The sequence below is a fragment of the Halichoerus grypus genome, chromosome 2 (genome assembly GCF_964656455.1).
Source record: "Halichoerus grypus chromosome 2, mHalGry1.hap1.1, whole genome shotgun sequence".
NCBI lineage: Eukaryota > Metazoa > Chordata > Mammalia > Carnivora > Phocidae > Halichoerus > Halichoerus grypus.
The window spans coordinates 111,937,257-111,959,831 of NC_135713.1; the positions used below are offsets into that span (position 1 = coordinate 111,937,257).

The following is a 22,575-nucleotide window of genomic DNA, read 5'->3' on the forward strand; positions in this document are numbered from 1 at the left end:
GATCATAACCTGAGCCAAAGGCAGACACTTAACTGAATGAGCCACCCAGGCACCCCACAAACTTTTTATTTTTAAGACAGCTCTTTTTTTTTCCAAAAGATTTATAGCCCTTGTATAAAAACAGTATCTCATTTTAAAATCAGTTTTCTAGAACAACCAGTTTTACCTGCTTATCTCACAAGCCACTCGTCCTTTCATCTCTATGACATCAGAAGAAGTAGCAAATCCCAACCTCCTTAAAACACGTTTGCGACATTTGAGCTCATCCATTTGTAGGACAGTTCTTGCTTTCTTTAATTCTCGCTTTGCAGATTTAATATCAATTGCAATCTAAGGCATATAAAAGTATAAAGAAAGTTCAATAAAGTAAACAAAGTAAAACAAGATTTATTCATATAATGAAATAAAAAATATATATATTTTAAAGATTTTATTTATTTGAGAGAATGTGTGCACGAGCGGGGGGGAAGGGCAGAAAGAGAGTCTCAAGCAGACTCCACACTGAGTGTGGACCCAAACACAGGGGTCGATCCCATTACCCCAAGACCATGACCCGAGCCAAAATGAAGAATCAGGTGCTCAACCAACTGAGCCACCCAGGCACCCTAGAAAATATTTTATAAGGATACCTTATGTAGGATATTACACAAGAGGAATGATATATCTGTAGTAATTAAATACCAGCAAAAATGTTAAATATATGGAAATAAAGCAGGGAGGATATTCAGGAGTTGTTAAAAGTTTAAGAAGTTGGGGAACACGGCATGGTTCCTGCTTAAATGAGGAGCAAGGAGGCAGGTTTAGAAAAAGGAGTAAGTTGGATAGCCATTAGCTAGATAAGGTAATCTGCTGGAGGTTGAAAAAGTCAGTGGTAAATTAGGATAGGCTCTCCCAGACAAGATCTGACAATCATGCTTCCAAAGCAGCATTAGATCCAGCTTTTCAACCTTAGGAAATCAGGGGGTAGCTTAGAGAACAGGAAAGATGAGGGTATAGGAGTCTTATCTCTTGGCTACCAGTATTTCCCCCATGATGTCCTGAAAAGTATTTCTTCTATTTGCCTTCTAATTGTATCACAAAACTGCCTAAGCTAGAAATGGCTTTAGCCAAGAGAATAGATCTTTATTCTACACTTTAAAAGGAAAATGTATTTTTAGGTCATCCTCCAGAATGGATGAGTTTTAAAATTCAATTAATCAGTAAATACTACCTACTTTCCAACTGGGACAAGAATATAGTACAACAGCAAGAAAATAATGAATTCCTAAGATTGAGGCTTGAAGTTCAGAAAAACACTGACAAAAAGAAAATTTTAGGGACTCAGAAGTTGAAATTCAAAGACTCCGGAATTTTGCATATGATTCATTAGGCTTCAATTGAGGATCAGAAATGATAAAGACAATGACTGTGGTCAGTAATGGGTATTTACTGACAGCTATGTACCCCATTTCTAGTGCTTTACATTATTTCATTTAATTCTTACAGCAATTGTGTAAGACAGGTAACTAATACTAAATGTGAATTTTACCAAGGTAAAAATCTGAGAGAGATTACTAAGTAAACTGGTCAAGATCAGAGCTAGTGAGTAATAAAGATGGGATTCAAAACCACTCTGTCAACCTTCAGAATCCAGTCTCTTAATGGTTATTTATATTGCTATGATCAAATGTGTTGTCATAATGCTATGAGGATAAGAAACAACTCTCTGCTACCTAGCATAATTTATCAGGTCTTTTAGGAAAAAAAAGGTGTTTTCTAAGTTTCCTTGATTGAGGATGTCCATATAAGCAGAGCAGAAGACTGCTAAGTACTCAGAGGCATATAAAACTTACTGGTTAGTAGAAGAGAGCCCACTAGTGAATTTTTTTCCTCAATAATTTTTATTTTTTAATTACCTTTTTTTTTTTAAAGATTTTATTTATTTATTTGACAGAAAGAGACACAGCGAGAGAGGGAACACAAGCAGGGGGAGTGGGAGAGGAAGAAGCAGGCTTCCCGCGGAGCAGGGAGCCTGATGCGGGGCTCGATCCCAGGACCCTGGGATTATGACCTGAGCCGAAGGCAGATGCTTAAGCAACTGAGCCACCCAGGCGCCCCTCAGTAATTTTTATTAAAATGTATTTTGGATATATTGAGTTAAACGAAAATATTGAAATCAATTTCACCCATTTCTTTTAAAAAGTGAAAGAATTTACAATTACATACGTGCTTTACATTATATTTCTGTTAAATGATGCTGTTTTAGATCTTTTCCTACACATTTTAGAAGAACAGATATATTCATGTCTGTAAAAGCATGGATACACAGTAATAGGAGCTTTTCTCCCACAGAAGTGGGATCAGCTTCCTTTTTTCCTCCCTAATAAATCATCTGTAAATACATGTGTAATACATTTTGCAAAGACTACATGTAAAATGACCTCATTTTTTTTTAAAGGTTTTTTTAAATTAAAGATATTTATTTATTTGAGAGAGAGAGAGAGAAAGCATGAGTAGGGGGAGGGCAAAGGGGGAGGGAGAAGCAGATTGCCTGCTGAGCAAGGAGCCCAATGCGGAGCTTGATCCCAGAACCCTGGGATCATGACCTGAGCTGAAGGCAGACGTTTAACTGACTGAGCTACCCAGGTGCCCCGACCTCATTTTTTTTTTAATTTCCATGATATGGATATGTATAAGTCATACATCTAATTCCCTACTGATGAAACACTGAAGTTATTTTTATATTCATTTGCTTTTTCAGACAACGCTACAAGAACATGCTTGTACTACCTCACGCTTTGGAGTCTCAATTCCTAGAAGAGGAAAGCCTGGTCAAAAGGTGTGAGTGACAAAAATGGTAACAGTTGAGGGATCAGATTCTTGAAGCCTTCTTAGGCAAGGCTAAATAAGGGACGTGAAATTTATCCTGCAGTCACTAGGAGGCCATAAAAAGACTTGTTTTTTCCCCCCTAAGTTGTTAACTGTAGCTTTCGCTCATTATAAAATATTCTCTAAGCACATTACAGACAATTAGGGAGGAAAAAAAAGAAGGAAAAAAACACTACTATAATCTCATTACCCAAATACCACCACTTCAGGATTTCCTTCTCATCTTTTTGGTGTATGTTTTTATTTGTGCTAAATTGTAATCATAGTCCACATTGATATTAGCATTTAATGCACCTGCACAAGCATTTTTCCATGTACTGCTGAGTTTTCATAGCCAGTTTACTTAGTCAGTCCCTTTGCCAGACACCAAGGCCTTTTGCAGTTATGTCTGAGTAGCTCAGATAATGCCACTCTCTGTGGCTTCATAGTGCCTTCTCTGTGGATGCTTTCTAGTCACCATTCAACCAAGCTCAGGAGTCTGTGTTCTTGTGTTGTGAACTGTTCAGGACGACTCTCTGGCGGCAACACAGGAAGTAAATGGAAGCAGGGAGGGAGCTGATGGAATGGTCTCGCTGAGAGATGAACAGGCCAGGATCCCAAGTGAGGATCTTTGTACCAGTTACTAAAGCTTTTTGGGTCTCCATTTCCTCATCTTGAGAAGCACCTTCCTGGTGGACCAGAGCATGGTACACTATATGTTCGTCGCCCACGTGGCAAAAGGCCCCCTTATGTTAGTTCACAGAAAGCTAAAAGGGTGCTGTAAAACCGTGAACTAAACATACTACTCTGTTAAGCCAAGAAGTTTCCACTCACAAGCATGTTCAATAAATAGTAGGTATCTACTTTATAAAGAGATCATTTGGGATATGGGAGAGCACAAGTAAGCTAAAATGAAATACCTGACCCTAAGGAGCTTAAAATAATAATTTGTGAAAGGAAGACAAAGGCGGTAAAAGTGGCATGCGATAAAAGCTGAAAAAGCATAATAGCAAGGAGCTGTAAGTTTCAAGGAGAAAGTGACATTTCTATAGCACAAAAGATTCTAATTGAAGAGAAGTGGATAATGGAAAGGAATGTGTTCACTTCTAAAAGCTTTTCCTAAATTCATTATTCACAACGGCTCTAAGAATGCTTTTCTGGTTAGAGGGTACGGCTAATTACCCTTAAAAGCTAAACTATTACAACTTCATACCACTAGGAAGGCTATAATCAAAAAGACAATAACAAGTGTTCGTGAGAATATGGAGAAATAAGAATTTTCATAAATCGCTGGTAAGAATGTGAAGTGGTATAGCCACTTTGGAAAAAACTTGGCACTTTCTCAAAGGTTAAACACAGACTTACTGTATGACCCAGCAATTCAACCCAATTCCACCCAAGAGAGATGAAAACATATCCAAACAAAAACTTGTACATAAATGTTGGTAGCAGAATTATTCATAATAGCCAAAAAGTGGAAAAACCCCAAATGTCTATCAACTGATAAAGTGTTAAACAAAATGTGGAATATCCATATAGTGGAATATTTTTCAGCCATAAACAAGAATAAAGTACTAATGCATGCTACAACATGGATGGACCTTGAAGACATTATGCTAAGTGGAGAGAACAGGCACAAAAGGCCATATGTTGCAGGATTTTTTTTTATGAAATCTCCAGAATAAGCAAAACCATAGAGGCAGAAAGCAGATTTGTAGTTGCCAGGATCTGGAAGATGGGGGAAATACGAAGTGACTGCTAATTGGTATGAGGCTTCTTTTTGGGGTGATGGAAATGCTCTGGAATTGGGACAGTGGTATGGTTGCAGTCATCTGTGAATATGTTACAAACTATTGAACTGTACACTTTAAAAGGGTGAATCTAATGCTACATGAATTATATTACATTAAAAAAACTGTGAAGAAAACCCATCAAATACCAAATTATAATAAAATGATTTTTATCTTATCTTGCTGATAAGAATTGATGGGTTTCCTTAAAAGATAGGTAGATATTTCCCTGTTTTAGCTGATGAAACCAATAGGAAAGGAAAATAAAAAAACACATATTCATTAATTTAGTGACATACATAGAATTTTATGATAAAAAAATAAGTTTCTGCCATACCTGTGCTTTTTTTTCACAAAGCGTATACACAGTTTCCAAATTCGGATCATTGTGAAGTGGATGAGAATACATTCTATGCTCAAAAGCCTCCACTTTCTGGATAACTTTTTTCAGCCCTTGATCTTGAATGCCCATATCATCAATAGGATCTAATAAAGGAACACCATCAGGAAAACGTTTCTGAACTTCCTAAAACAAAAAATTTAAAATTAATGTTTTCATTTTATAGACAAGATTAGTTAAGACTAAATAAATATTTCCTTCTATGGTTTTCTATGCACAAAGACAGAAACATGCCCTTAAAAATACACTTAAATTGGAGCACAATTTTTCATTGCCTATGTTTTGAAAATTCCTTCTGAATTGCTGTACTATGATTTATTGATACAGGGATGTGTTAAATTAATAATTCTAGTATTTAGAATTCAACAGTTCTGAATGTGGCACAACTTATTGATAAGCACATTATTATATATTTAGGTTGTTGTAACATCTTACTGTTATAAGTAATCCTGTGTTAAAACAACCCAAGTGTAAACCGTTTTCAATTTTCTCATGATTTCCTTGGGGCTGATTCCTAGGGGTGCACTACTGAATGGAAAGACATAAATTTTCTAAAGGGTTCCAGATCCCTGTCAATTTTTTTTTTTTACATGATTTAACTGTTAAATATAATGAGCATGTGAGTTCAGAGAAAGGACAGCTCACTGTAGGCTGGTATCCCCCTGGGAGACTTTCAGGGTCTTGAATAGGCCTTAAAGGTAAAATAGGATTTGGTGAGTTAGGGATTTAAAAAAAAAAAACGTTATCCACATAAAGATTCTGTAAAGCTGTCAAGAGAATTCTTCAATTCAGGAAGCCTACCTATGGATCACAGCTTATTCCTACTCTAATGAAAGCATCCTGTTTATCTTTGTTTTCTCAAATTCTAGTATAGAGCCTTTGACACATAGTAAATACTAATCCAAGTATTTATTGACTAAATAAATGACAAAATTCCTTTTTTCTTCCCCTACTGGAAAATAAAATTCTAGAATGTCATAATCTTTCCTACTGAAAGTAAAACTATTTCATTAATTTATTAACTACACTAAAAACTGGTTAAAAATCCTAGCATGTGATTTTATACATAAAATTTTTAATACAGTCTAGTTATTTTCACTCAACAAATAATAAAGCAAAATATATTTTGCATATAATAGCAGCCATGTTTTCCTCTGTGAAATCTCCTTTGGTAACTCACTTTGTTGGTATATTCACAAGGAGTGGACAATCTACACAAAGATTTGTTATTATTTTTTACTAAAAAGAACTGCCACTGATGGCAGTGTTTATACTTTTGAAAGAAAGCAATACATTTTAAAGCATTTAAGTTGTCTTGCTATAAATCCTATTTATATTCACATAAAATTTATATTTAAATTTATAAAATTAACACATGTACCTGTATTGATTTTAAAACACTCTGTCTATTATCCACTGGTCGAAGGTCTTTAGGAATGTAAAGCCTAACACTGCTGATGGCAGACAAGAGGTGCACCAAAACTGGAACAACCTGCCAAGAAAAAGTTAAAGAACACCACAATTAAAACTGCACATTTTCAAACTCTGCCATTTCCTAAATTTAGTGTGAATCCTTAAAATGAAGCTGCATTTACAGTTTGTGACACACCTAATAGTTGATAATAATCACTGTGGAAGCTTGTATCTTATTAGAACTTATATTCCAAAAGTAAACACTAATTCAACCTCTAAATAACAGGCAAATAAACGGTACCTAAACATAAGTTATTCCCGCAATAACAGAATTCATTTTCATGTCCTCATTTATTGGCACTTTTTGAATACCTTAAAGTACAAGAGCACTACAAAGGAAGGAAAGACTCCTGGTTTAGCTTTAGATAGCCAAGTAAGTTTCATGTAAGCTCTGGATGGGCCAGAAGGAAGGGCGGATGAAAAAAAGTATTTCAACCAGAGGAAATAGTATACTCTGTAAGACATAATAAAGAATCACCTATCTTCAAACTAACTTTCATGCTTTCTCCTGACAAGAATACCCTTCCCTCACCATCAAACATGACATTTTGCTTCCTTTAAGTATGCTTCCTTTAAATTTAGAGGGCATCTGTACACTGAGAAGTTAACATTTTCAAAGGTCCAAATTCATCTGTCTATTGGTCTCTCATGGCTACCTTTAGTGTGATCACTACTGAAAAAACAACTGTCACTGGCTTGCTGGTAACAAATACATTCCTAGTGTTTTATTGAACAAAATGGTATAGCAGCTGAGCAGTTTCTGCAGTCACGGCTGCCTGGGTTTGAATTCAGTCTTCTGCTAGTTTTGTGACTTTGAGGAAGTCTCCTCATCTTTTTAATTCATTCTCCCCATTTTAAAAATGGAGGGGCACCTGGGTGGCTCAGTTGGTTAAGCGACTGCCTTCGGCTCAGGTCATGATCCTGGAGTCCCGGGATCAAGTCCCGCATCGGGCTCCCTGCTCAGCGGGGAGTCTGCTTCTCCCTCTGACCCTCCCCCATCTCATGCTCTCTCTCATTCTCTCTATCTCAAATAAATAAAATCTTTAAAAAAAAAAAAATGGAGATAAAATTGTATCCATCTTATTAAACTGTTTTGAGAATTAAATGAAACAATGCATGTAAAATACTTTAAAATAGTGCCTTAACACCTTCAAAAAATGTTATTTTGTATAATAAGCAAATATAAGTGTCAACAGATCTGTATATACCAAAACTAAAATATTAACACAGATCATACTCAATAACCAAAGAGAAAAGGTATTTGTTAAGTGTTAAGAAATGAAAAAGAGGAATGAAAAAATAGAGAAAGCCATTTAAAGGAGACAATTACAACTTTGAAAACGACCAAAAAAATAATACAACAAACTATCCATTTTATTTTCTCAATTGTTAATACCTTGCCATATGTGCGTTTTTCTCTTTCCAGGTAAGATTTTGGGGTTTTTGGAGGGAGTGTTTTTCTTTCTTTCTGCCTTCCTTGTTCCTCCTCTCATTTTAACCATTTGAAATTAATATGCAGATAACATGTCACTTTACTTTACCAGCAAATACATCAACATGTATCTTCTAAGAACAAGCACATTCTCCTGCATAACCACATTATATCATAAAAATTTAACAATAATACATTATCATCTAATACACAGTTCATATTCAAATTTCCCCAACTGGTTCACTAATATCCTTTATAGCTACTACTGCCACCACTACCACTTTCAGATCTAGGATCCAGCCAAGGGTCATTTATTGCATTTAGCGGTCAGGTCTCTTTAACCTTTTTAAATCCAGAATACTTTTGTTTTTATGGGATTGACATTTTCATATAATTTCAAAGTTAAAAGTTATAAGAATAGAACAAAGAGCTCCTGTATACCTTTATTCAGATTCACCAATTATTTACATTTGCCCCATGTGCTTTTAACATTCTCTCTCCACACATACAAACCACATCCACAGTACAAGTATTAAAAGAGGGAAATTTAATGTTGATACAATGATATTATCTACAGTCCGTATTAAAATTTCACCTACTTCTCCAATGTCTTTTATACCACCCTCCTTCTCTCCCACCACTCCATGCATCCAAAGCAGGATGATGAATTAAATTTAGTTGTCCTAATTTTTTTTTAAAGATTTTATTTATTTATTTGACAGAGAGAGACACAGCGAGAGAGGGAACACAAGCAGGGGGACTGGGAGAGGGAGAAGCAGGTTTCCTGCTGAGCAGGGAGCCCAACATAGGGCTCAATCCCAGGACCCTGGGATCATGACCTGAGCCCAAGGCAGACGCTTAACTACTGAGCCACCCAGGTGCCCCTAGTTGTCATAATTCTTTATTCTACTTTAATCTGGGACAATTCCTCAGTTTTTCTGTGCTGCTCAGGATACTGATGTTTTTGAATTAGCTAGTTATTTTGTAGAATGCCTCTGAATTTGAGTTTGTCTTGTTATAAGGAATCATCGGATTCAAGGATGCATTTTTGGCAGAGACGATGTTTTTTTGTTCTTCCCGTCCATTGATCAACATTACTGGTGATACTCTTATCACTCAATTCAGGTGGTTATTGCTAGCATTCTCTACTGTAAACTTACTACTTCCCCCTTTACAATTAATAAGAACTTATGCGGAGATTCATACTTTGTAAATATCCCATTCCTCACTAAACTTTCAACTCACAAGTTTTAGCATCCATGGATTATTCTTGCCTGAGTCCATCTGTGGTAGCTGACTAACGGTGACTTTTCTAACATATTCATTCTTTCTATATTTTACCTATCTATCTATCTATCTATCTACTTACCTATCTACCGACTTACCTAAGTATGGATTTGTGGATGCTTACTTTCATTTGATTATAATCCTTTAATATAACTTCTGTTCTCAAGCTGTCAAATTCGTTTTTAAATAAGACATCATGAGGGCTAAACTGGCTTTTGAACCACCAGTTTGTGACCCATGCAAATCCTAGATGCACTGTTTGAATGGAAAGAACACTGAAGTGAATGTACATAATCCAAAATGGCAGAAAAACTCAAAATCATTCACTTGGCTTTAGACAGGAAGTATATGCTTTGTGTACTTGAAGTTGAATTCATTTAGCACAAGTATTTGAGAATTTCTTTGAAAACAAAATAAACACCATATAGTGAAGACTTGATTCAGAAGACAGAAACTGATCAATTTCTAATGCTGTTTCCCATAATAAACACTATCCAAAAATGGTCAACTCTCACATTAATGGCAAGAAAGACACTACAAAAGTCCTCCAACAAATGTCTCCTTAAGTACAAGGAAAGGAAGATCCTACGACTCAAGTTTTGTAAATAAGAAGTTAAATGCTTAAAAACCAACTGAATAGTTCTCATAGAATGATAAATCTCTACATACAGAGATCTAAAAACATAGTATTTGCATAGTGTTCATGCAACTTTCTAACCCTAATAACCTTATAAAGTAACTTACAATTCAGGCTCATCATGACACAAGATTGGTTTATATACATCCAAATAATCATGTGGGTAATTACTACAAACTTGTTAGAATACCAATAACAGGAACAGACCTTTCAAATCTTTTCAAGTTTGCCATAAATCAATTTCCCCTTTTAAAATAAGCAAATGATAAGGTAGATAGATAATAGGAGAAGTCAGTAAGTTTAAGTGAATACATTCTAAATAAGTTTCAGGCAATGTCATTTCTTCAAATCAAGGCTATTAACTAAAATATGATTTTTGAACTTTTCATCCAGAAAAGATATTTTCTGAACCAACTACATTTTAATCATGTGCAGGCAAAGTTATTTGAGCTGATGTGTTTTATTAAATCTTATATTTTTAAAACCTAAATGTGTGTCTTGATCTAATTTTCTTTCCAGAACTCTGGAAATTAACCAAAAACTTGCAGCAATCTAAGAAGCATTTAAAAAGCTAAATTTGGTATCACACACACTCCAAGTTAAAGGAAAGAAAATGACTATGGAAATCCCACTTCCTCCTCATATCTCATGCAAAGGAAGTCTGGTTCAAATCTACCCAGGCTACATAATAACTGCAGTTGAGAGATGAAATTTCCTTATAAATTGTCTATGGAATGATATCCCTGTGTCCAGGATTCCTATTCAAGATATTAATTTATAAAAGCGAACAATACATACCTATTCATCTCTTAAGATATAGATAGTCCTTCTCTTTGTTGTATCTTTATCATTCAACCCCAAATAACAGAACTTAAGAGTTCTTTTTAAAAAAGGGACATTTCGAGGTGCCAGGGTGGCTGAGTTTGTTGGGTGTCTGACTCTTGGTTTTGGCTCAGGTCATGATCTCAGGGTCCTGAGATCAAGCACCGTGGCAGGCTCCACACTCAGCAGGGAGTCTGCTTGAGATTCTCCCTCCCTCTGCCCCTCCCCCCAATTTTTTTTTTCTCTCTCTCTCTCAAATAAATAAATGAATCTTTAAAAAACAAAAACAAAAAAAAAGGGATGTTTCATGCTCTGTGCATGCTGCTTCCATTGTTGGGAACACAATTCTTCTCTGAAAATATTTCTAAAGTCAGGTGAATTTCTCAATACTTCTTTTATAAAACCTTTACTGATCCCCCCCCTCAAACACACTCTACCCCAGTTAGAGGATGCATTTTTGATGTTCCCCAACTGGAGCACAAACTATTCCCCCCATTAAGCTGTAAAACCCTTGAAACCAGAGATGATATGTTATATATACTTCATGCTAACAAACCTCCCCTTAATTCCCTGAAATAAGCTACATAAAAAATGTTAAACATCAATTATACCTCAATTTAAAAAATGCTACAGAAGACACAGTTTGTCTAGGATCCAGTGACGTCTACACTGCAGAGGCTATTAAACTGAGACAAATCTGATTATTAAGTACTACAAAGCTTCTTAGTATCTTTAAGTAAAATGGGCACAGCTGCTAGGCTTAATAAAATCTGGGCCTAAAAGCGAGACAGACAACAAACAGGTTTTCCTTAAAATGCTAACTCTAATGAATTAGTCATTAGATAATTTTCTTGGAAGAATCTAAGAGTTCACTGTGAAAGAATGCCACGACTTATCATCAATGTCTGCCATGAGAAAAAGAATGCTGGCATGTGTGCCACATATCTGCCATTCCAAGTTGCAATAACTTGAAAGGTCCCTTTCAGTACAATGACTATCTGTTAAATTGTGGGAGTTTTACTCTCATTTACAGTTAAGCAGTCAATTGTAAAATAAATGTTATGGAAACAAATCATACAAGTTTCAATGGTGCTGGAATTCTACAGAACAAATTTTAAGATTGAGGAATAGAAACCAAACGCTAGCTGGGATTCAGAAGTAAATAATTATACTTTTAATTATTATTTTAAAACATCTAATAATGAACAGTCTCCTTAAATACTGCTAATTCTGAATTTCACTGTCATCTGAACTAATCCAAAGCAGCAGCCTCTGATTCTGCAGTGGCAGATTTTAATTTCGATAAATCAGTTATTATGACATACTGCATCACAATGACGTTTTCTAAAAAATCTAGGAATATACCACATACTTAAAACAATGTTTTAAAATAACAAAATTCCAGTATATCAGCTTTCAAATACTTATGTGGCATCTCAATAGTGAGATTTTTACCTATAATTATTTTGTCTTAATTATTTAAAAAAACGGGGGGGGGGTGTGTTCAAGAATACAGGTGTCTCATGTAGCAAACTGAATGTTTTGCATTTAATTGAAAGCACAGGTAAATTGAGGAGCTTGGGAAGATGGCAGAGTAAGGATCCTGAGCTCATCTCCTCCCATGGACACATCAGGACTATAACTACATACAGAGCAATTCACTCTGAAAAGGGCCCGAAGACCAGCATAAAAGCTTTTCCACAATAAAGATATAGAGAAAAGGCCAACTGAAAAGGGTAGAAGGGCATTGAGAAACATGATTGGGAACCGAACCCCTCAGCAGGGTGACCCCCAAACAGGAGTGTTATCTCAGGCACAGAGTTCCACTGTGAGGAGTCAAAGGATCAAATCCCACATCAGGCACCCCCGCCTTGGGGGTGTGCATCAGGAAGACAAGCCCCCTTATAATGTCTGGCTTTGAAAATCAGGGAAACTTAACTCCAGGAGAATTGGAGGGCTACAGGAACCTTAGAGTTCACTCCTAAAGTGCCAGTGTACTACTATATCATTCAGGCTGGAACCCAGAAGAGAGGCAGCAGTTTGAAAAGTGTATGAGTTATAAGTGAAGGAGATTTACTGACTAATTTTAGGGTATGTGCCAGAAGGGCTGGAAGTGCAAGAACCTCCTCCAGGTACAAAGTGCCATTTTTCTTTCCCTCCTGTAGCCTACCTGACCTGATGCTTATGGAAGCCAGTTCTGACACTCTCCACTTACCTGGCTAGCACTGCTCAACCTGCTCTGGTGTTCCCCTGTGGATGTGCCCCATCCAACCCACTTGCCCTGGCAGAAGCCCCTCCAAAGTGGCTCATGCCACACCATTCCACCAGGCAGCCTCAGTTATGACCTGCCAACACAACTACTCAGCAGCAGTGGCTGAACTGGCACCCCGCCCACCAGTATGACAACTGGGCCTCTGAGCAAGCTGGTCTGGGGCCCGGTCCTGACCACCAGCTCTCCTGCAGCAGTCAGGGCTTAGCTACAACAGAAGGGTAAACAGGCCACCTAGGGGACACCCATGGACACCTGATTCTGGCGACCGGGGGTACTGTGCTATAGGGCACCACAAAATGTCTTCTATACAAGGCCACTACATTTAACATCAGGAGACACAGCTGACCTACCTAATAAACAGGAATAGAGTCAAACAAAATGAGAGACAGAGAAGTATGCTCCAAACGAAAGAACAAGACAAAACATAAGGAAAAGAACCAAACAAAATGGAGATAAGCAATCTACTTGATAAAGAATTATCTAAAGTAATGGTCATAAAGATGTTCACTGGACTTAAGAGTAGAATGGATAAACTAAGGGGCGCCTGGCTGGCTTAGCAGTTAGAGTGTGTGACTCTTGATCTTGGGGTTGTAGGTTCAAGCCCCACTTTGGATGTAGAGATTACTTAAAAACAGAAGTATTAAAAAAGAAAAAAAGTACAGTGACAAACTCTGAGAATTTCAACAAAGAGACAGAAAATATAAAATGAACCAATCAGAGCTGAAGAATACAATAACTGAAATGAAAAATACACAACATCAGGTTAGAGAATGCAGAAGAATGGATCAGTGAGCTGGCAGACAGGGTAGTGGAAACACCCAAGATGAAGAGGGGGGAAAAAAAAACCTTGAAAAATGACAGTAAGTTATGGGACTTCTGGGACAAGATTAAGTGTACTAACATTCACATTATACTGTTCCCAGAGGAGACGAGAGAGAGAAAGCAGCAGAAAACTTATTTGAAGAAATAATAGCTGAAAACGTCCCTAACCTGGGAGAGGAAAGAGACATCAGGGTTTAGGAACCACAAAAAGCCACAAACAAGATGACCTCAAGGAGGTCCACGCTAAGACAGACAAAAACTAAAATATCAAAATAATTAAGGATAAAAAAGAGAATTTTAAAAGTGGCCTTGTATAGACGACAAAAGCAACTAGCAACATACAAGAGAAACCCCATAAGGCTATCAGATTATTTTTCAGCAGAAACTTTGTAGGCTAGAAGAAAGTGGCATGAAAGGAAAAAAACCAACAACCAAGAATACTATTTCCAGGAAGACCATGATTCAGAACTGAAGGAGAGATAAAGAGTTTCCCAAACAAACAACCCCTCACAACCCTGAGTTCAAGACCTAAGCTGAGACCAAGAGTCAAACACTTAACCAACTTGAGCCAATCAGTCGTCCCAATAATTGTAAATTTATATGCATCCAACACAGGGGCACTTACATATATAAAACAAGTATTAAGAGACACACGGGAGAAAGTGACAGTAATACAATAATAGTAGGAAATTTTAACATTTACATCAATAGATAGATCATCTAGAGAGAAAACCAATCAGGAAACAGTTGCTTTGAAAAACACATTAGACGAGATAGACTAAACAGATATATACAAAATGTTCCATTCAAAAATAGCAGAATAACACATAATTTTCAAGTGCACATGGGATATTTTCCAGGACAGATCATATTAGGCCACAAAACAAGTCTCAATAAATTTAAAAAGGCAGAAATCATAGCAAGCATCTTTTCCAACCCCAGTGGTATTAAACTAAAATGACAAAGAAAAACCATAAATACAAGGAGACCAAACAACATGTTACAAAACAACTGAGTCAACAAAGAAATCAAAGAGAAAAAAAAAATACCTTGAGACAAATCAATATGGAAACACAATTCAAAATCTTTGGGATGCAGCTAAAGCAGTACTTAGAGGTAAGTTTATAGTGGGATACAGGCCTATCTCGAGAAACAAGAAAAATATCAAACAATCTAACCTTACACCTAAAGGAACTAGAAAAATAACAGGGACGCCTGGGTGGCTTAGTCAGTTGAGCGGCTGCCTTTGGCTCGGGTCATGATCCGAGGGTCCTGGGATCGAGCCCCGCATTGGGCTCCCTGCTCAGCAAGAGCCTGCTTCTCCCTCTCCCTCTGCCTGCCACTGTGCCTACTTGTGCTCGCTCTCTGTCAAATAAATTAAAATCTTAAAAAAAAAAAAAGAACAAAACCCAAAGTTAGTAGGAAAAAAATAAAGGTCAGAGTGGAAATAAGTGAAATAGTCTTTAAAAAACAATAGAGAGGAGCAATAAAACTAAGAGCCGGTTCTTTGAAAAGATAAACAAAATCGATAAACTTTTAGCCAGACTCATCAAGAACAGAGAGAGATGACTCAAATAAATGAAGTCAGAAATAAGACAGAAGTTACAACCAACACCAAAATATAACAGTAATAGAGTAGTCAAAAAAATTATATGCCAATAATTGGACAATATATAAGAAACAGATAAACTAGAAACATACAATCTTCCAAGAGTGAATCAAGAAGAAATAGAAAATGTGAACAGACCAATTACTAGTACTGAAATTGAACTGATAATCAAAAAACTCCAAACAAACGAAAGTCTAAGACTAAATGGCTTCACAGGTACATTATACCAAACATTTAAATGAGAGTTAATATCTATTCTTCGTCAAATTATTTAAAAAAAATTGAAGAGGAAGGAATGCTTCCAAATTCATTCTATGAGGCCAGCATAATCAAAATTCTTAAAACACACGGAGACACTACTAAAAAAGAAAATTACAAGCCTGTGTCTGTGATGAACACTGATGTAGAAATCCACAACAAAGTATTAGCAACTGACTTCAACAATACATTGAAAGTATCATTCACCATATCAAGTGCGATTTGTTCCAGGGATGTAAGGATGGTTCAATATCCATAAATCAATCAACATGATACACTACATTTACAAAAGGAAGGATAAAAATCATATCATTTCCACAGATGAAAAAAAGCACAAAACAAAATACAACAGAATCTGTTCATGATGATAATGCTCAACAGAACAGGATAGAGGGAACATACTTCAACATAATACACATAACAAACCCAAGCTAATACCATTCTCAATGGTAAAAAGCTGAACAGTTTTCCAAGATGAGGAAGAAGGCAAACATGACTATTCTTGCCATTTTTATTCAACATAGTATTGGAAATCCTAGCCACAGCAATCAGACATAAAAAAGAAATAAAAGGCAACCAAATTGGTAAGAAGTAAAACTGTCACCATTTGCAAATGACACAGTATTATATATAGAAAGCCATAAGACTCTACCAAAAATTGTTAGAATAAATTTACTGAAGTTGCAGCAGGATCAGTAGTATCTGTTACACTTCTCTACATTGATAACTATAAAAAAGAGACATTAAGAAAACAATCCCATTTACAATTGCATCAAAAAGAATAAAACATCTAGGAATAAAGTTAACCAAAAAGGCGAAAAGTCCTGTACTCTGAAGACTGTAATACAATGATGAAAGAAACTGCAGATGACACAAAGAAAGGATAGATATACTATAACTCAAGGACTAAAAGAATACTGTTCAAATGTCTATACCACTCGGGGCGTCTGGGTGGCTTAGTTGGTTAAATGTCTGCCTTCGGCTCAGGTCATGATCCTGGGGTCCTGGGATGGAGCCCCGTGTGGGCTCTGCTGCTCCCTCTCCCTCTGCCCCTCCCCCTGCTCGTGCTCTCTCTCTCTCAAATAAATAAATAATATCTTAAAAAGAAAAAGTCTATACCACTCAAAACAATCTACAGATTCAATGCAATCCTTATCAAAATACAAACAGTATTTTTCAAAGAACTAAAATACATAATCCTAAAATTTATGTAGAATCACAAAGATCTTGATGCAGAATCATCAAGCCAAATAGCCAAAGCAATCCTCAGAAAGAAGAAAAAAGCTGGAGCTCAACACAATTGCAGATTTCAAACTATACTACAAAGTAATAATAATCAAAACAGTTATGGTACTGGCACAAAAGCAGATCAATGGAACAGAACAGAGAGTCCAGAAATACACCCACCATTATATGGTCAATTAACCTAAGAAAAATCAGGTAATAAGAATGTACAATGTGGAAAAGAGAGTCTGAGCGACAAATGGTGCTGAGAAAACTGGACAGTCACGTGCAAAAGAATTAAACTGGACTACTTTCCTAAACCATATTAAAAAAAAAAACACCTCAAAAGGGATTAAAGACCTAAATATAAGACCTGAAACTCCTAAAAGAAGGAGCATTTGGGTGGCTCAGTTGGTTAAGCGTCTGACTCCTGGTTTCAGCTCAGTTCATGAGATGGAGCCCCATGTCGGGCTCCCTGCTGGGCACAGAGCCTGATTAAGATTCTCTCTCCCTTTCTGTCCCTCCCCCACCCCCACTCACATTCTATTAAAAACAAAAACAAAAACAATTTAAAAAAAACTTCCTAAAAAGAAAATAGGTAGTGTTGCATTAGCAATATTTTTTTTGGATCAGGCTCCTCAGGCAAAGGCAACAAAAACAAAAATAAACAAAAGGGTCTACATCAAACTATAAAACTTTTGCGCAGCAAAGGAAACCATCCACAAAATGAAAAGGCAACCTACTTGATGGGAGAAGATATCTACAAATGATATATCTAGTAAGAGGCTAAAAAAAAAAAAAAAAAAAAAGAACTCGTAAAACTAAACACACCCCCAAAATATGACTAAAAAATAGGCAGAGAACCTGAACAGACAGGCTTCCAAAGAAGGTATTCAAATAGCTGACACACACATGAAAAGATGCTCAGTATCGGGGAAGGAGCAAGATGGCGGAGGAGTAGGAGACCTGGATTTCATCTGGTCCTAGGAATTCAGCTGGATAGGGATCAAACCATTCTGAACATCTACGAACTCAACAGGAGATCGAAGAAAAGAATGGCAACAACTCTCTGAACAGAAAAGTGACCACTTTCTGGAAGGTAGGACATGCGGAGAAGTGAATCCGAGGCAATATTTGGGAAGACAGACGGCGGGGGAGGGGGCCTCCGTCGGCCACTTCTGGCAAGTGAAAGAGCTGCAAAGCAAAAAATCGCAACTTTTAGAAGTCTGCTCCGCTGAGGAACGTCGCTCCAGTGGCTAAGCAGGGGTGGAACCCTCTCTGGGACACTCTGTTCTCAGGACCCTCGGGGTCACAGGAAGACCAGGGGTGCCTGAGTGGGGCAGAGCTCCCAGGTATCGGAGCAGGGAAGCCGGCTAGAGGTGGAGCCGAGGAGCGGGCTCTCAGCTCGGGGTTGCCATAAACTGTGATCCGGGCACAGTTGGGCCATTGCTCTTCCAGCAGGGACCCAACAAGCGGCAGATCAGGGGAGACTCCCCTTCCTCCCCTGGGAGGAGCGGACGGGAGCGCACCGCAGGGATCTGCTGGGTTTGGAGACTCCATACGGGGTTGGGTGCCAGAGACAGAAACGCTCGATCACAGGCCGGGTGAGCACGGAGTGTGGCCGGAGACCGGTGAGACGGGAGCGACTGACTGCTTTTCTCTGGGGGCTCACTGAGGAGTGGGGCCCCAAGTTCTCAGCTCCTCAGGGGCGGAGATTGGGGGGCCGCCATTTTCACTCTCATCCTCTAAAGCTGTACCGAAAGCTTGCAGGGAACAAAAGCTCCCGAGAACAAACACAAGCAGATGACTTAGCTCGGACCCGGCAAGGGTGGGGCAATTCCGCCTCCGGCAAAGACATTTGGGAACCACGGCAACAGGCCCCTCCCCCAGAAGATCAACAAGAACAGCCAGCCAAGACCAAGTTTACCAATCAATGTGAACGGCAGAACTCCAGTGCTAGTGGAATACGAAACATAGAATTCATGGCTTTTTTCCCATGATTCCTTAGTCTTTAAAAGTTAATTTTTTTTAAATGTCTTTTTTTTTTTTAAAGATTTTATTTATTTATTTGACAGAGACACAGCGAGAGAGGGAACACAAGCAGGGGGAGTGGGAGAGGGAGAAGCAGGCTTCCCGCTGAGCAGGGAGCCCGATGTGGGGCTCGATCCCAGGACCCTGGGACATGACCAGAGCCGAAGGCAGACGCTTAACGACTGAGCCACCCAGGCGCCCCTATCAATCCCTTTTTTAAAAAACATTTTCATTTTTCATTTTTAGAGTCATATTCTATCCCTTCATAGTAGTTACCCTTATTTTTGGTGTATATATATATATATATATATGTGTATATATATATAAGTTGTTCTCTCTTTAAAATTTTGGGATACAGTTTCTTCTAACAGATCAAAATATACCCTAAATCTCTAGTGTATGGCTTTGTTCCAGTCTCCTGCCTGATCACATTCTCTCCCTTTTCTCTTTTTTTTAAATCCTCTTTTTTCTTATTTCAACCAACTTCTTATCAATTCCTTTTATAAAATCATTTATAATTTTCATCTTTACAGTCATATTCCATCCCTTCATCGTATTAACCCTTATTTTTGTACATATATAAGTTTCTCTTTCTTTAAAATTTTGGGAGGCACTTTCTTCTACCAGACCAAAATACAAGCAAAATCTAGGGTGGCACTGATCTATGCACCAGCCTGATCATATTTGATCATATTGTGTTTTCTTTGTTTTGCTTTGGTTTGTTTGTCTTTATCTTTTTTTTTTTTCTTTTTTCTTTCTTTCCCTTTCTTTTCCCCGGTTTCAGGTCTTTTCGGATTTGTTTACTGTGTATTTTCTAGAGACGTTGTTACCCTGTTAGCATTTTGTTCTCTCATTCATCTATTCTCCTCTGGACAAAATGACAAGATGGAAAAAATCACCTCAACAAAAAGAACAAGAGGCAGTACCGACTGTGAAGGACCTAATCAATATGGACATTGGTAAGATGTCAGAACTAGAGTTCAGAATCATGATTTTAAAGATACTACCTGGGCTTGAAAAAAGCATGGAAGTTATTAGAGAAACCGTTTCTGGAGAAATAAAAGAACTAAAATCTAACCAAGTCGAAATCAAAAAGGCTATTAATGAGGTGCAATCAAAAATGGAGGCTCTAACTGCTAGGATAAATGAGGCAGAAGAGAGAATCAGTGATATAGAAGACCAAATGATGGAAAACAAAGAAGCTGAGAAAAAGAGAGATAAACAACTACTGGATCACGAGGGCAGAATTCGAGAGATAAGTGATACCACAAGACGAAACAACATTAGAATAACTGGGATCCCAGAAGAAGAAGAAAGAGAGAGGGGCAGAAGGTATACTGGAACAAATTATAGCAGAGAACTTCCCTAATTTGGGGAAGGAAACAGGCATCAAAATCCAGGAGGCACAGAGAACCCCTCTCAAAATCAATAAAAATACATCAACACCCCAACATCTAACATTAAAACTTAGGAATCTCAGAGACAAAGAAAAATCCTGAAAGCAGCTTGGGAGAAGAGATCTGTAACCTACAATGGTAGAAACATTAGATGGCAACAGACCTATCCACAGAGACCTGGCAGGCCAGAAAGGACTGGCATGATATATTCAGAGCACTAAATGAGAAAAATATGCAGCCAAGAATCCTATATCCAGCTAGGCTGTCACTGAAAATAGAAGGAGAGATAAAAAGCTTCCAGGACAAACAAAAACTAAAGGAATTTGCAAACACGAAACCAGCCCTACGAGAAATATTGAAAGGGGTCCTCTAAGCAAAGAGAGAGCCTAAAAACAACATAGACCAGAAAGGAACACAGACAATATACAGTAACAGTCACCTTACAGGCAATACAATGGCACTAAATTCATATCTTTCAATAGTTACCCTGAATGTAAATGGGCTAAATGCTCCAATCAAAAGACACACGCTATCAGATTGGATAAAAAAACAAGACCCATCGATATGCTGTCTGCAAGAGACTCATTTTAGACCCAAAGACACCCCCAGACTGAAAGTGAGGGGGGTGAAAAACCATTTACCATGCTAATGGACACCAAAAGAAAGCTAGGGTGGCAATCCTTATATTAGACAAATTAGATTTTAAACCAAAGACTGTAATAAGAGATGAGGAAGGACACTATATCCTACTTAAAGGGTCTATCCAACAAGAAGATCTAACAATTGTAAGTATCTATGCCCCTAACATGGAAGCAGCCAATTATATAAGGCACTTAAAAACAAATAAAAGAAACACATTGACAACAATACAATAATAGTGGGGGACTTTAACACCCCTCACTGAAATGGACAGATCATCTAAGCAAAAGATCAACAAGGAAATAAAGACTAAATGACACATTGGACCAAATGGACTTCACAGGTGTATTCAGAACATTCCATCCCAAAGCAATGGAATACACATTCTTCTCTAGTGCCCATGGAACATTCTCCAGAACAGATCACATCCTAGGTCACAAATCAGGTCTCAACTGGTACCAAAAGACTGGGATCATTCCCTGCATATTTTCAGACCACAATGCTTTGAAACTAGAACTCAATCACAAAAGGAAAGTCGGAAAGATCTCAAATACATGGAGGCTAAAGAGCATTCTACTAAAGAATGAATGGGTCAACCAGGAAATTAAAGAAGAATTTAAAAAATTCATGGAAATGAATGGAAATGAAATTCATGGAAATGAAAATGAAAACACAACTGTTCAAAACTTTGGGATGCAGCACAGGCAGTCCTAAGAGGAAAGTATATAGCAATACAAGCACTTCTCAAGAAACAAGAAAGGTCTCAAATACACAACCTAACCGTACACCTAAAGGAGCTGGAGAAAGAACAGCAAATAAAGCCTAAACCCAGCAGGAGAAGAGAAATAATAAAGATCAGAGCAGAAATCAATGAAATAGAAACCAAAAGAACAGTAGAACAGATCAACAAAACTAGTAGCTGGTTCTTTGAAAGAATTAACAAGATTGATAAACCCCTGGCCAGACTTATCAAAAAGAAAAGAGAAAGGACCCAAATAAACAAAATCATGAATGAAAGAGGAGAGACACAACCAACACCAAAGAAATACAAACAATTATAAGAACATATTATGAGCAACTATATGCCAGCAAATTAGATAATCTGGAAGAAATGGATGCATTCCTAGAGATATATCAACTACCAAAACTGAACCAGGAAGAAACAGAAAACCTGAACAGACCTATAACGACTAAGGAAACTGAAGCAGCAATCAAAAATTTCCCAACAAACAAAAAGCCCAGGGCCAGATGGCTTCCCAGGAGAATTCTACCAAACATTTAAAGAAGAATGAATACCTATTCTTCTGAAACTGTTCCAAAAAATAGAAATGGAAGGAAAACTTCCAAACTCGTTTTATGAGGCCACCATTACCTTGATCCCCAAACCAGACAAAGACCCCATCAAAAAGGAGAATTACGGACCAATATCCTTGATGAACACGGATGCAAAAATTCTCACCAAAATACTAGCCAATAGGATCCAACTGTACATTAAAAGGATTATTCACCACGACCAAGTAGGATTTATCCCTGGGCTGCAAGGTTGGTTCAACATCCACAAATCAATCAATGTGATACAATACATTAATAAAAGAAAGAACAAGAACCATATGATCCTCTCAATAGATGCAGAAA

General features: G+C 37.5%; 1 protein-coding gene across 1 annotated transcript in view; it reads right to left on the reverse strand.

Moving 5' to 3' along the window:
- The window catches only part of MTREX (Mtr4 exosome RNA helicase), a 114,619-nt gene that overhangs the window by 19,592 nt on the left and 72,452 nt on the right, over positions 1 to 22,575 (reverse strand). The window contains exons 20-22 of the mRNA XM_036065696.2: positions 6,419 to 6,529; positions 4,975 to 5,163; positions 167 to 330 (exon numbers count right to left, since the gene is read on the reverse strand). Of these exons, the coding sequence (XP_035921589.1) occupies positions 167 to 330; positions 4,975 to 5,163; positions 6,419 to 6,529 (464 nt within the window). The remainder of the gene's footprint in view (positions 1 to 166; positions 331 to 4,974; positions 5,164 to 6,418; positions 6,530 to 22,575) is intronic.